This window comes from Armigeres subalbatus, chromosome 3 (genome assembly GCF_024139115.2).
Source record: "Armigeres subalbatus isolate Guangzhou_Male chromosome 3, GZ_Asu_2, whole genome shotgun sequence".
NCBI classification, from domain to species: Eukaryota; Metazoa; Arthropoda; class Insecta; order Diptera; family Culicidae; genus Armigeres; species Armigeres subalbatus.
In genome coordinates, this window is record NC_085141.1 from 310,103,928 (window position 1) to 310,119,334 (window position 15,407).

Sequence of the window (15,407 nt, forward strand, 5' to 3'; positions counted from 1 at the left end):
TAGACTAAATAAATGAAAATGAAGAGAAGCTTTTTGGAATTCCCAAATAAAATTGTATGGAATTTAAGCAGAAAATTCGTCGCAATTTACACACAGAAACTTCAAAATTTTCACAAAAATATGTTCTTGACTTCTACAGGAAAAACTTCCGAAATTTACGAAAAGTTTCTGTTGAATTTCTGTTGAGTATTCTTCGAAATTTGCCCAGAAAATTCTTGATAATTGTAGGATAGTGCAGCTGGTAGAATGGGTGTTTTACCGTTGGCTTTCTCAGTCTAAAATAATAAAGACGGCTAGTTTGGCATGGCCAACGATAAAATACTAAATTCCTAGGAATTTCCGCGGGAGACTCTAGTTTTCAAGAAAAACTCTCTGGAATGTTAACGAGAAATTTGTGTGGTACTAGCTTATATACTAGCAAACATTATGATGTTCACTGAACATGTGGAATGAATAACTTGACTATGTACATTCATCGTGAGACCAAATAAGCATCCAAGTAGTCGATGTTATACCTTGCCTCATTCAGTTTCCCAAACGTCAAGTAAACAGGACGCGCATCAATAGTGTTTGCCCGGAGTGATTCCTTTCCACTGGTATTTGGGTTTTCACATTGGCGATCCTGCCAGGTTTTACTTCTATTTTACGACAGCAAAACAAAACTTAGATCCTGACGTTAAAATACAAACTGGAAAGGAATCACTCTGAGCTGAAGGTGTAAACTGTGTTGTTATATGTGTGACAAAGTGTTGGGTAAGTTTCGGAAGGACCCCGCTTTAAGTGAATGGAAAGGACTGCTCCAATGCCGGTTGTTTTGGATCGCGCTGGTAGCCGGTCAACAGGATTACGTTGAAAGCGGGTTTAGAGAACTGCGCTGAGAGCGGGTCGAAAGGACCGTGCTAAAAGCGAGTTGAAAGAACACGCTGAAAGCGGGTCGAAAGGTCCGCGCTGAGAGCGGGTCGAAAGGACCGCGCTGAGAGCGGGTCGAAAGGACCGCGCTCAATGCGGGTTGTAAGGACCGCGCTGAAAGCGGGTCGAAAGGACCTCGCTCAAAGCGGGTCGAAAGGACTGCGCTCAAAGCGGGTTGAAAGGATCGCGCTCAAAGCGGGTCGAAAGGACCGCGCTCAAAGCGGGTCGAAAGGACCGCGCTCAAAGCGGGTCGAAAGGACCGCGCTCAAAGCGGGTCGAAAGGACCGCGCTCAAAGCGGGTCGAAAGGACCGCGCTCAAAGCGGGTCGAAAGGACCGCGCTCAAAGCGGGTCGTTCTTCTCTTATAGCATGAAAATGGGATCGCGCACAGCGAACTAATCGAATAATTTAGATCGACAAGACCGCGTACAGTTAAATGATATTGTCTTGCGCAGTGGCTCAGTACAACGAAGCAGGATAATAAAAAAAAGCCATGAATTGTCCAGCTAGCGAGAATTAAAAAAAAAAACCCTGATTAATCCACCTAGCGGTGATGATGCCTTTCTCTCTCGTTCAAAAGGGTTGACAAACATATTAGAAAAGTCTAATATATTTAACACTAAATAGGGCTTATTTTACACAATTGTTTATGGCACCCCTTACTTACCGTTAAATGCACAAAAACGATCCATAAATAACATCTGAATGTTCAATAAAACGCAACCTTAAATCCAAAAAATAGTTCAGGCTTATCCATAAAGAATAATTTTAAGATCCATAACTAAGCACTTTCAAACATGATCAAGAAAAACAATATCATTCCTGCTATTTTCCCATGAACGTATGACAAATGATCCATAAATGTTTGGAAAATCCATAGAAAACTACATTTAATAAAAAATACAATTTTGCAAATTTTTATCGTGATTATGATCCATAACTTCGGTAATATGATCCATAATTTTGTTCAATTGACAAACTTTCGAGTGTTTCCTGTTTTGAAGTCAGAATCCAGCTTAGGCTTCTGGCACCTTCTGGAATAGTATGATTCTTCATCATATAGATAAGAATTCATTTTTTGCTGATGAGCAGTTCCATTTTTGTCATTGAATTTAACCACTTTTTAACTAAGATTTACGAATTTGATCCGACTTAATAAATTCTGAAAAGAATTCTACTAGGGTTGCTTTTCTTCATATGGAGAGCATTTCGGAGTGATTAACCGGAGGTTTGATTAAAATTGATTAATTTTAATTTGCTTTTGTATATATTATATTGAACTGATCTAAAATTATTTATCAGATCACTCTGTACAGGTAAACTATCCCTGTACAAAATCAGATAGATTACTCGTAACAGAGCTGGTGCTACCCAAATCAGCATACTTGGGCCTATAATGTGTAATACTTTATATCATACTGATTGCATACCTGATATTATTCTATCAGGGAATCAAAAATCGTTGTTTGCGTTAGTGTAATTTGTTATGGATTATTGCAAGGATGTTTTCGATCATTTAGTAGTTTGTCAATAACTTATTCCAGAGGTTAAATGTCGAAAAATATTCGCATCAGAAGTCCACCATAAAACACGTTTCAAAATTTAACTTCTGGTATGAGTCATCGACAAACTAAATGATCAAACTTAGATTACTACATGATCCAAAACATGCTTGGATTGCAGAAAAGTTTGTATACATTTTCCATTGACTTGCCAAAAAGAAAAATTTTCTCCGAAACTCAGCTTCTCCCACATAATCCGAGTGCTATTTTAAATCTTCACACAGATATGTTGTCGCTATGAATGGGGTTCCAATTATATGGTCTAGTGAAGTCCAAGATTTAGGACTTATGTATAGCATGAATTAATTAACTATCAAAAACACAGAAGATATGCAAGCGAATAGGTACGAATATAGTAAGTTCATATTTATAGAAAATCAAAACCATTTACTAAAATAAATTGTTTTATTTACAAACTAATTGTTAGGCCAGCCATGTTTTACATATACTGTGCCAATATGAATTATTTGGTGTTTCAGAGGTGAGCCAGCCTTGGGCTGCAAGCCTCTTTAATAAAGTAATAAAAAAAATATTTGCTGCGACGCCAAGAAGAGTACATTACAGTGGATTCAAATCAAATGTTGAAATTGATTCTGAAGTTGCTTCCCTGCACACCAAAACATTATGAATATTAGGTGACATATCTGAATGAATTGACACAAAAGCACATGACGTAAACTCAATCGTATATGTTTTTCAACGTCAGATGATTTAAATATGCCACAGCACCCGGTGCGTTGCCGTTGCGTTGCACAAGCAGCCGATGATCAGTGCAAATTGCGTATAACCTGTTATACTTCGATCACCACTCTTTCAAGGAGTAAAGATAGCTGAGGGGTAAAGTTCTAGGCTCTCACTCAGAGAGTCTGCGTTCGATGCTCGTTAGATTCTATTTTTTTTTTCATAAACATATTTTCTAGTATAATACCAATGAACTTTAAACAATTTTTATTTTCTATAACTCAATACCAAATTTTTAAAACGACTTCTCTGCGTTTGTAAACAAAGATTAAAACATCGATTCGTCAAATCTGAGAGGCGAGAGCACTCCCACGCAATCCAACACCACCAACAGATAGCCGAAGTCTTCACCTATATGTCAGGCTACATATCTACACATGTTTTTAATCGAAATAATTAGACTTTCATGTTGCCAATCTAAAAGTAAATTAAATTTCGAACCCGAAAAATCCAACTATTTTCGGCTAAAATGTGTTTTAACGTTTTAACAATCATTTTAAAATTGACGCCCTATATCCCTTGCCGGGTGAAATAAAAAGTCATCATCCAGCCCCCATTTTGTTTACTCGCTTTCGTCAGGGCCAATGCGGTGTGTGTTGGTGATGCTTCTTTATGCGATATTCATCCGACGGCAAGCGACTGAAGCGAATGCAGTGCCGTTCGCTCCCGCCGCAATGTGCTTGCATAGCGTCCTCACGCACATCAGCTGCGCTCCCATACGCTGATTGAACGCCACAAAAAGATGCCACGTGAGAAGTTCACTCGTATATAGGGTATGCGAGTGCATGATAGCAAAATAATAGAAAAAATGGGCCTGATTACGTTTAGTAAAGAGAAACGTTATTAATCATAAAACGCTAGATAAACGTTATTACGATCATGCCCTCAGTGGAGACAATGGGTTCTTAATAATATTGTTCATCATTGCATTACTTAACGTTTGCTTTACTTGAAGCGACACGTTGTCATTATGCCATTATGAATACTAATTGAAAACAATAATTTCCCAAACAAATTGGCTTTCCTACCTTTATACTGCCGCCGCAAGCGTAACTGTTCCATATTTTCTTCCATGCAAAATCAATATTGGACGATTATGCTTGCGACGGCAGTATAGTGGAGCTCATTTTACCTCCAAGAAAGTTAGATTGATTATCAAGACGAAATGAATCCAATTTCATTTCTAGCAAATTCAAAGTATGTCTATTAGTTAATGCATTAAAACTATCAATTTCGAATTATCAAATATATATTTTCTTTCATTGATTCAATAATACTTCCAATATTGGTACCGTTACCCTAGCAGAGTGAACTCTGTGGCTTTGAAAAGAAATGAACATATACCAATTTGATGAATACTGTACGACTTATATTTACTCATACCATGTGTGTTCCGATGGTTTTGTGGTATAGCAAGCGCTTCCCACCCCAGAGGTCAGCGGTTCGAATCTAGGTGAATTCAGCATAGAACATTTTGCTATTTTTTTATACGCAAAAACAGTTTTTTGGCCATAACTCCAGATTGCGATGAGCTATTGATCTAATTTTCAATAGCAAACAATGGGACTGAATTCCGCGTCGACTGCAACTTGTTGCGAGCAAATCGGACAATGGGAAGTTCAAAAAAGTGTGTCTACAAAATTTGTACACATACACACATACACACACACACACACACATACATACATACACACATACAGACATCACCTCAATTCGCTGAGTCGATCGGTATATAAAAATCGGCCCTCCGGGCCTCCTATCAAAATTTTGTTTTTGGAGCAATATTATAGCCTTTACGTACACTTAGTGTACGAGAAAGGCAAAACGCTAATGGAATGTTATTAAATGAATCTGAGACAAAGGTATGTTACAAAAATCTCAAAAGAATTGAAGTAAGCTCTTCCGATTGCCATTAACTGTAGTGATGACAAGATTAATTTGTAATCGAAAGACAAGATGCAAAAATTCCATGTTGTCAGATATATTTGTTCGGATAGAAAAGACTTTCAAAGCATACATTTCTATAAAAAAACATTTTCCATATTGAAAATGCGTTAGTAGATTTAGAGTTAGAGTTAGAATTAGGTCGACAAAATTTTCTTCTTCAACCCACTACAAGAAGACAAAAGAAATGCGGAAGTCCCTACTTCCGAATTCTAACTTGGTGCTACACCGACAATAAGTCAATGTAGTTAACGGCCTGCCAATGTGATATTAGTGCACTTAATGATAGTTGTAGGAAAAGATGAAATATAAAGAAAGACACAAAAATGGAACAGGCCTGGGATTGAGCCCACATCCTCCCACGTAAAACCCTTAAGTGGTAAACATATATTATGATTCCAGTTGAAAATCGAATCTCGAAGTCGCGAAAACCGATTATATTCGCGTTCAACTTATAGCGCATCATTGCGCAACTGGTGCACATTATTCGCAACCAGATGCGCTATACAGCGCACCAGATGCGCAGAGATGAAATTTGCGACTAATAAATTGATTGTCGTGAGTTCAAAAATTCGGTTTTGAGCTGCACATATAATACCTACATGACTAGTAAGCCTGCTACGTTCAGGAGCGGCTGCTATGATGCACGGCATAAACAGGTGACACAAAAAAGAAACTACATACAAGTACAAACTGAGAAAAGTCAATGAAGGGAGATAGGGTGCATGAACCTTAGAGCGCAACCCCTAATATGAGACAGTTCGTTCATTTAACCGACAAGCAGGGTTTGAATTTCTCACTCACTCATACGATAACAGATTTCTCCTCTAACCACTTGATCCGGAGAACTTACTATGCGATAAACATCAACACCAGGGATATGGTGCGAAATTGGTTATCCTTTTTCCCGTGTTTCGCAACATCCATATGCCACCTTATTCGCATATTCAAACTGATTGCATCCGACAATGCGCCTCGATAATTAGTTGGTTCAATACAGCAGTTTTTCTCTTTGCTTTCAATTAGTTCGTGTGGTGGTGTAGATATAGTGGGCGCTCCAAACATTTTAAAATTGTTATGGGTTCAAATCCCTTTGCGGCTCTAAATTTTTGTGAAAATGTCTGCAAAAATTATCCTGAAATTGGCGACATGCAAGTGGCGCAAAATACTATAGTCCGGCCAGCCAGCGATCACGAGTTTATCACCAGTTGTTCTATCAGAAAAATTTTGTTTGTGAATTTTTTGCTCATACAAGAACATGGAAAAATCGCACTCCGCTAATAGGATCAATCCTGAAGGTAGCAATTATAGTGAATCCTATACCTATTGTTTGTTTTTTGTATCTAAGGATATCAGGCAACTACCCAATTACCATCTTCAGACATCTTTTGAAGTTTGGTGTGATCGTATTTGTGAGTCTTGCGCCATCCTAGAAACCCGTCGTCAGTTTGTTACCGTTGTCAGCTTATTAAGATCGATTAACCAAACACTGGTAGTCTAAGATGCGCTGCTAAATCAGCTATTTCTCCACAAACTCGTTATTGTAGTCCAAGAAGTAAGAGCATGACCAGACGGGGTCGAATCCTCAACCGATCCGTAGCAGAAATGAAAGGACGTTGAAAAGTATATATAGTGGACACAGCACAAGGAAGAGGCTACTGTAAAGTTAAGATTTAGCTAAGGAGTAAAGAAGTTAGAGAAGAGAAGAAATAAAGCTTGCACACGGGGAAAACCACCCTCCAACATAAGACAAAATCATAGCATCAGTTAATTGAACATGCCTTCACAGATTCACATGTCAAATACATTACTTGGGAATTTTCTGTCCAATATGGATCATTTGGAATTGTCTAGATTTTCCATTCTTGAACGAGTGTGTGACCACAGAAGCTACATATTTATCCCACCAAATAATTCCGTACATATGTTATAAATGAACCGAATGAATCGGTGGACATGGTGATAATTAACTGATAGTGGAAACAAAAAGTGTTTTAAAATTGGGCACAAATCATGAAAATCCGTTTACGAAATCTCAGAGATGCTTTTCGGTTTGATAGACCAGCATTTACAGTAAAGCCAATTAAGCAGCACTGCAACAAAGATCAATAGCAAAAAGAATGTGCTGGAATATTCTTTGCGTATGAAAAAAGAAGAAAATATAAATTTCTCACTAAACACTGACGTATGCCACTATTTTTTTCGGAGAGGGAGGTGGATGTGTGGTACTAGCTTATATACTAGCAAACATTATGATGTTCACTGAACATGTGGAATGAATAACTTGACTATGTACATTCATCGTGAGACCAAATAAGCATCCAAGTACACCCAGGTTTTTTTTACACGGTTTGGTTTTGGTCGTTTAAGACCTTCAGTGTCAATGAAACAATGAGTTAACTCCAAGAAACAATTTACAAAAAACCAAAGTAAATTCAGGGGATATTGAAAAAGCTGTGAAAGTTCAGGTTAACCGAAAAATTAATGAATTCCAACCGCGTAAATAAAAAACCTGGGTGTAGTCGATGTGATACCTTGCCTCATTCAGTTTCCCAAACGTCAAGTAAACAGGACGCGCATCAATAGTGTTTGCCCAGAGTGATTCCTTTCCACTGGTATTTGGGTTTTCACAAAATTCTCCGTAAGTTTAACGGAAACTTCTTTAGAATTTCCGCGGAGTATTGTTCAAAATGTCTCAACGAAAAATTGTTCAAAATTATTGGATTTCTACGGGACGTTCGATAACTGAAAGTCATTTGACTTCATTTCGATAGTTACATCAGTTTTGCAGTTATCGGACAGCTGAGCTTCAAAACAATCTCAAAATCGATGATAGCTGCATAGCACCGAACAATCAGCTGCACTTCTATTTGACGACGTCTGACAATTGTTTGGCGTCTAGAATGCGTCGCAGTTATCGAACGCCATTCGCTAACTGAAACGAAAACATGTTGCAGTTATCGAACGACTAGTGTATTGTCTATAAGAAATTCTTGGGTAATTCCATTGGCCGAGAAAGTCGTGGCCGAGAAAGTCGTTTTCCCTAACAGGTCGTATGGCCGAAATGGTTATTTGACAGAATGGAATATTTGTCCGAAAATATCGTTTAGGCCAACAGGTTATACGGCCAAATGTCAATAACTGCACGGGTAATTTAATCCAAAATATCCATTCGTTTGGCCTTGACATTTACGTTGAAAAGGCCTATTGTCAAACTACCGTTGAACAAAATTTCGCAACATCTCTACTACTCTACTACTACTACTACTACTCTACTAATCGATACTGGCCTTTAAGCCAAAGACCATCAGACCAAATCCCACTCAGCCGAATTGAACGTTTATCAGAAACTATTCGGATAAACGTCTTTTTAGTCAAATGATTAATTCAGCCGAACGACACTTTCCAAAGCAGGTTGCAAAAAGTACATTTTTGGGCCAAATGGCTCTTTCTTTTCATCCGAATGGCATATTCAGCCAAATGACCTGTTAGCATGGGCGTCGCCAGGATTTCGAGAAGGGGGGGGGGCAACTTTTTTGGTCTTCTAAATCGTAGTTTTATAGTAGTTTTATAAAAACACATGAATATTGACAAATGAAACCAAATCGAAACAATAATGATTAAAACAATAATGGATTTAAAAATGCGTGATTCATTGCTCATCAAATATTTTTAAATAAAGTGAGAAAATTATTAACGAACATAGTATTCAGAAATAATATGAAATCGGCTATATCAATTTTTATCAAAATCATGCATTTTTCAAGTTTAAGAAAACTAGAAGCATACGTCTAAATTTCTAAACAAATCCTCTCTGAATTATTATTATAAAATAGGCAGAAAGATCAATATGCAAGCTTTCTCCAGGAATTCCTTCGACAATTGCTCCTGGCATTCTATCCGAAATTCTATCAGGGATTCTTTAGAAATGCCTCCAGCAACTTATTCGGCAGTGTCTTTAGGAATTCCACCATAAATTTTGCCGGGAATTGATCCGAAAATTCCACCATTATTTACTCCAATAAATTCTTTACGAACTTCTTCATAAGTTCTGCAGAATTCCCTGCAATAATTCAAATAATTTCGTGCTGTTTCCCATAATTTTTAAGAATAAGAATATTCCATGGAAATTCCGCAGAATTGCCAGTAAACATTCCTGAGAATTTCACGAAGAATCTTCGAATTTCTTGTGTAAATTCCATAAAATTTTCCGTGAATTGCTTCGAATAATTTCTTGTGATCCTCCAGGAGTTTCTCCGAAAATTCCTCCGGGAATTCTCCCAGGAGTTCCATCGGCATCTCCACCAAGAATTTCTCTAGGATTTCCTTCGAGAATTATTCCGGTAGTTCTATCGGCAGTTGCTCAGAAAATTCTTCCGGGAATTTCGACAGAATTGGAATTTATTTAGGCTTCTTCAGGAATTTATATAGATTTTCCACCAGAAGCTCCTCCGAGAATTTCTCTGCGAGCTCCTGAGAATGCTTCTGGTAGTTTCCCCGGGGTTCCTTTGAAAATTCTCCCGGGAGTTTTTTCAGAAATTCTTCCAGAAAATTCCTTCGAGAGTTCCTCCGGGAATTCCACCAGCAATTCATCCGGGAGTTTCTCCGGAAATTCCTCCGGGAGTTCCACCAGAAGCTATTCCAGGAAATTATTCAGGCCTTTTTTCAGGAAATCATTTAGGCTTCCTTCAGAAATTAAGCTGGAAATTTCTCCAGAAGTTCTTCCGATAGTTTCTCTGGGAGCTCATCCGGGAGGTCCTCTAGGAATTCTTCTAGTAGTTCCTCCTGAAATTCCTCCGGGAGTTCTTACGGGAGCTCCTCCGGCAGTTCCTTCAGGAATCCCTCTAGGAGATCCACCAGCAGTTTCTACTAGAATCCCTCCGGGAGTTTCACCGGCATTTTCCCGGGAAAATACCTGTAAGAACTTCTGGGGAAATACTTGGACGAATTCCAGGAGAAATTCATTCGCTATTGAATGTTTGGAGGTATTCCCGGAAAATTTGCTGGAAGTAATCCCGGAGAGTTCCGAGAGGAATGCCCGGAGAAGTTCGTAGAAGAACTTCCGAAGGAATTTCTTATAGATTTACAAGTGAAATTATGGAGCTAAATCGGAGGATTTCCATCATAAATTTTTGAAGAAGCTTCTGGTAGAATTTTGGGAAGAAATTCTGTATGTATTCTTGACGGAACTCTCGAATGCATTCCTGAAGGAAATGCCGGATTCTTCCTGAAGAGAAAATAACCGAAGAAATATTCGGATTGACCAATGCACCGTTCACTATGTCGAGACTCATGGACAAGGCGATAGGTTTTGAACTAGAACCGTACGTCTTCGTCTACCTTGGAGACATAGTGATCGCGTCGCACACCTTCGAGGAACACCTAACTGTTCAAGGAGCGACTATTTCGAACGGTCGGGTGCAATAGGGAAATCCACGTACAATCAATTTCCGGAAAAAAAAATCTTCCAATAAAATATCCGGAATAATTCCATCAGTAATTTCATATGGTTTTACTAAAAGAAAAAGGAAGTTCCTAAGGAATTTCTGTAAAAATTTTCTTTCCAAAATATGTTCCGAAGAAATGTCAGAAAAATGAAGGCGTAATATTCTAAATTATCTCTGTAGGGAATTCATCAAGTGGAAAGGATTTCTAAAGGATTTTTAGAACAAATTCCTGGAGAAATTTCAGAATGAATTATTGAAGAAATTTCCAAAGCCTGAAAGATTTTCGGATAGATTTGACAAAAGAATTGCATACGGTATTTTCAAAGGAATTGTTACTAGAATTTACGATGGACTTTCCAATAAAATTACCGGAGAAATATCTATTTAAATTTCTAAAGAAATTTCTAGATTTGTTTCAAAAACAACTCCAAGAAATCCTTCGGAAGTTTTTCCAGGAGCAATCAAAATTTTAGGAAAATATTTTTTTTGCAGAACAATTTTGACAGATATAATTACTTGTCACAAGAGTTTGTACTATCCCATTCAATTCCTCCTCTTTATTGTAACTCTGACAGATACGTATTTCGACCTCGACAGTGAGGCCGTCTTCAGTTTCTCGTACTTGACTCGACTCGAGTCGTGGAATTAAATGAGATGCTACAAACTCGACTCATGACAAATGAAGACATTCTTGTAAAAGCTAGAAATAATGTTCTGATCAGATACATATAATTAAATTTCATTCGATTTGGTGGCTCATGTGCCCCAATATAACTCCACCAGTGCTCCAAATATTGTTCCCTCAAGGAAGTGATTTTTTATAACTTAATGTATATGATATAAATTTCATGCTTCAACTATTCCTTTATGCATAGTTTCTGATTAATTTTGGGGCATATATATTTCAAATTCGGAGTCTTTTGTGGCATAGTGGTAAGATGATCGGTTACAAAACACGACTATGCCTGAGCTAGTTCGGTTCCTCCATTCTAGTAAATTACTGTCAATCTCATTTTAGAACACTAAGGCGCGAAGCGGCAATACCCCAATTGAGGGATGTAACGTCAGTAAGGGAAAAAGTCTATATTTCAGTCGACAAAGTTTTCCGAACAGTCATTTCAAGGATGGAAACTAAACTTCGGAAGCGAATAAATTCGACGCCAAATCGGCACCAATCGAACGCTATACTGCTGCTCCCCTTAACGAAGCGCGAAAGTTCAAAGTAATTGCCCTCACTGGTTCAGTTGCTTCCGGAGTCTGAAATTTCCGTGACGCTGATGGCGAAAAGTTGTCGGCTCGCTTCACTTGGCGCAAGGAGTCAAGTCTTTAATTATTTTGTTGTCGCTTCGCATTCATCCATTCGGGAAGCGACGCGACAACGATGGAGAGTACAATCCCGAGCGGGGGAAATTAGGGATTTTCCTTTCCAAGCCTCGGCGAAAATGTCTCAATTTCTTTTTGCCAGTCAAGTGAGCCTGTCATTACCAAAATTATACACCGCTGCTGCTGGAGGGCGTCGAGTTTTGTGTGAAATTTTCAACACTACCGCAGAAAAGACGTAATTCTATCAAACAATCCTTCACGATAAATGAAGAATGATGAGTAACAAACATGTTAAATTGAGAAAACCATTCACATTTTATCATCCTGCAGACAAACAACCCAAAAACCGTTCCGGTGTAGAACACGTGCTTCGACCCAACGAAAAAAAAGGTTGACTGACCATATTGAAACGCATCCAACCGTCCATGATGGCGGGGTCCTAATCGTCTTAGCATTTTTTCCTTGGTTGACCAATTTCATCTTTTTCCTTACCGGTTGGCATAAATGATTTAATTCGGTTTGTTTGGATGTCAGGATCCAATATAAGTCAATTTTTGTGGGTGAGAGAAAATGTTAATTATGCTAACTTTTATTGAAACGTCTTTTCTATTTCGAGTTTGTGACGGTTGGTCGGTCAGAAGAAAACTCGTGACCCCTGTTTCAATGTGAGCAAATCTTTCGGGCTAAGACGAGGGTGGGGGGGTCGCAGAAGCACGATAACAACAGGAGCTGTTTGTTTCGATTGCTTTCAGGGAAATTTGAAAGCAGCTTAATTTCCATAAGAAGATCTAGAAGTTGGGTGTAGAGAAAAAGGGTGGAAAAATAGAGTTAGTGGAAAATTAAGCATGGAGAACGTTTGCGATTGCAACAAGACAGAATTCTTTTTCAAATAAGACTTCTATTGTTTGGCGTTTATATTGTTAGGAATAGACAACATTAGAGGAACCATAGAAACTATTCACATAATGATTGCACTATAATTTATAGTTCATAAGTCAAGGGGTTTCACAAAGGGTTTATTTTAGTATCGAGAAAGAGAAGAAGATAATAAAAGTCAATCGGTGAAACTGCAGCGTCCTAGACGATCGTGACTCAAAGTAGCAATTTTAGAGGTCCATTCGCCTTTTTCGATCAATTGCATTTACATCTATTCTACTGCGCTAAAAGCACTCAGCACGTGCTTCAGATTTCGTCTGTTTTTCTCAAAACTACTTGAAGATCGTTTCCAAATACCTACTCCAACTGCGAAGCAATTCTCGGTCGATCACGTTGTGTGTGAAGCTCGTTACGAGCGACTTCATAATATGTATGATTATATAAAATCGCAATCAGATTAAATGCTTTTTAAAAATTCGATTGTCACTAACAATATGTTTTAAATTTCCACAGCCGGATTGGATCAACGCTTTTAATGCCATGAAGCAGTTTGGATCCGATGGAGTCATCCTTTGGGGAAGCTCATATGATCTCAACAACAAGTAACGCATTATCAGTTTTAATAATTTCTCACATTCAAATTTCTTATTTTATTCCACCAGAGAAAAGTGCTTAAACTTCAAATCCTACATGGACACAACGCTGGGTCCAATTCTGCAATCTCTCCGGCAACGGTACGTCGTTGAAGCTCCCAAAACCATGGACTTCCCACTGTTGCAGTGGACCTAAACCGAACCATCGAATCGAATAGCGAAACCAACGGCAGTATTCATGAGCACCAAATAAACCCAACCATTAGCATCAATGTGATCGACAAATCCAAATGCAACCATTTTTTAGGGTATTCGACGTATTTCTAAATAAGGCCATCGTACGATAGATAGATGATTTATATTTTTATGTAGTAGGAATAAAGCAAGTCAAACGACACATCCTTCAGAAAAGGCATAAATATGTATATCGGATTCCAATTAGTTGATCCGAGTCACATGTTACACAATTTTCCGTTTCTCTCTGTGATTTATGACTGCCACCCACCCCTGGCACTTAGAAGGAGACTCCAGTTCTTCAAAGCAAATTTGCGGCGGCAGCATGAAAAACAAAACCCATCATCGTCAAACCGGCGTTCCGTCGCGAAGTTCCTACAAGCGTCTAGCAGAGGAAGTCGACACCGCCGGGGACACCTATACTACGTTCATTTCCCATAAATGCTGGAAAATTGATGCGCGTTCCACGTCTTGTCTCATTTGTCTCTGCTGACGCGACGACAACCGATCGACGAGGGTGTTTTTACGCGCAATAAAAAGAGAAGCAAGTAGGAACGCCAGTTGCTTGAATTCGATTCCGTTCCGTCAGATTATTGCTCGTACATGGGTTTTGCGGATCAAATTATATACGATTTTAACCAACCCGCCAGCCGAACCTCAAGTGGCGCTCACCATGGGATTTTGCGAAGAAATTCACGAATCCTGATTCCTGCTAACCTAAATTATTTCCATTTGGGGTAATACGGCAGATGTTTCAAGGCATCATTTAATACTTTCAAAATGCTACAAAGTCTTTTTATTAGTTGAGTTTTTTTTTTTCTTTCAGAAAACAATATTACTGTAAAACCTCTTTTTACGCTCCCTCCTTTTACGCTCCCTCCTTTTACGCTCCCTCTTTTTACGCTCAAAATTCCAAATAACGCTCCCTCTTTTTACGCTCCAAATTCGAAATAACGCTCCCTCTTTTTACGCCCTATAGGAGCGTAAAAAAAGTTTCAAGCATTTTTATGATGCAAATTTGGATTAGTTTCGGAGGTTGCTTTTAGATGATCTAAGTACTACGGATGTTCTAGAAACAGAATATAGGCTTGCATGCGAAGTGGTATTAGCGGTTGTCATGATCTACGAACTCCACACAGTCAAGATCTGTTGATCAACCTTCGTAATGGAGACAGTTATTGAAGAATAAACAAGTTATGTGACCCCTTCTTGGTATATGTTTGTATTCCAAGTAGTTCTTGTTGTTGTCGTGGACTCCAGGAAGTCTACGAACTCCACAGAGTCAAGGTCTGTGGATCAACCTCCGTAATGGAGGCAGTTATTGAAGAATAAACAAGTTGTGTGACCCCTTCTGGGTATATGTTTGTATTTCTTGTTGTTGTCGTAGGCTCCAGGTAGTCTACGAACTCCACAGAGTCAAGGTCTGTGGATCAACCTCCGTAATGGAGGCAGTTATTGAAGAATAAACAAGTTGTGCGACCCCTTCTAGGTATATATTTGTATTTCAAGTAGATCTTGATGTTGTCATTGATGCCAGGTAGTCTACGAACTCCATAGAGTCAAGGTCTGTGGATCAACCTCCGTAATGAAGGCAGTTATTGAAGAATAAACAAGTTGTGTGACCCCTTCTTGGTATATGTTTGTATTCCAAGTAGTTCTTGTTGTTGTCGTGGGCTCCAGGTAGTCTACGAACTCCACAGAGTCAAGGTCTGTGGATCAACCTCCGTAATGGAGGCAGTTATTGAAGAATAAACAAGTTGTGCGACCCCTTCTAGGTAT

At 38.7% G+C, this 15,407-nt stretch overlaps 1 protein-coding gene across 2 annotated transcripts in view; it reads left to right on the forward strand.

Annotated features, from left to right (window-relative positions):
* LOC134225229 (hyaluronidase Tab y 2.0101-like) overlaps positions 1-13,814 on the forward strand; it is a 167,183-nt gene extending 153,369 nt beyond the window's left edge. For both annotated transcript variants that reach the window (XM_062705122.1, XM_062705121.1), the window contains 2 exons: positions 13,315-13,403; positions 13,464-13,814. In XM_062705122.1, the coding sequence (XP_062561106.1) occupies positions 13,315-13,403; positions 13,464-13,590 (216 nt within the window). In that variant the 3' untranslated portion in view covers positions 13,591-13,814. The remainder of the gene's footprint in view (positions 1-13,314; positions 13,404-13,463) is intronic.
* The last annotated feature ends 1,593 nt before the right edge of the window (positions 13,815-15,407 follow it).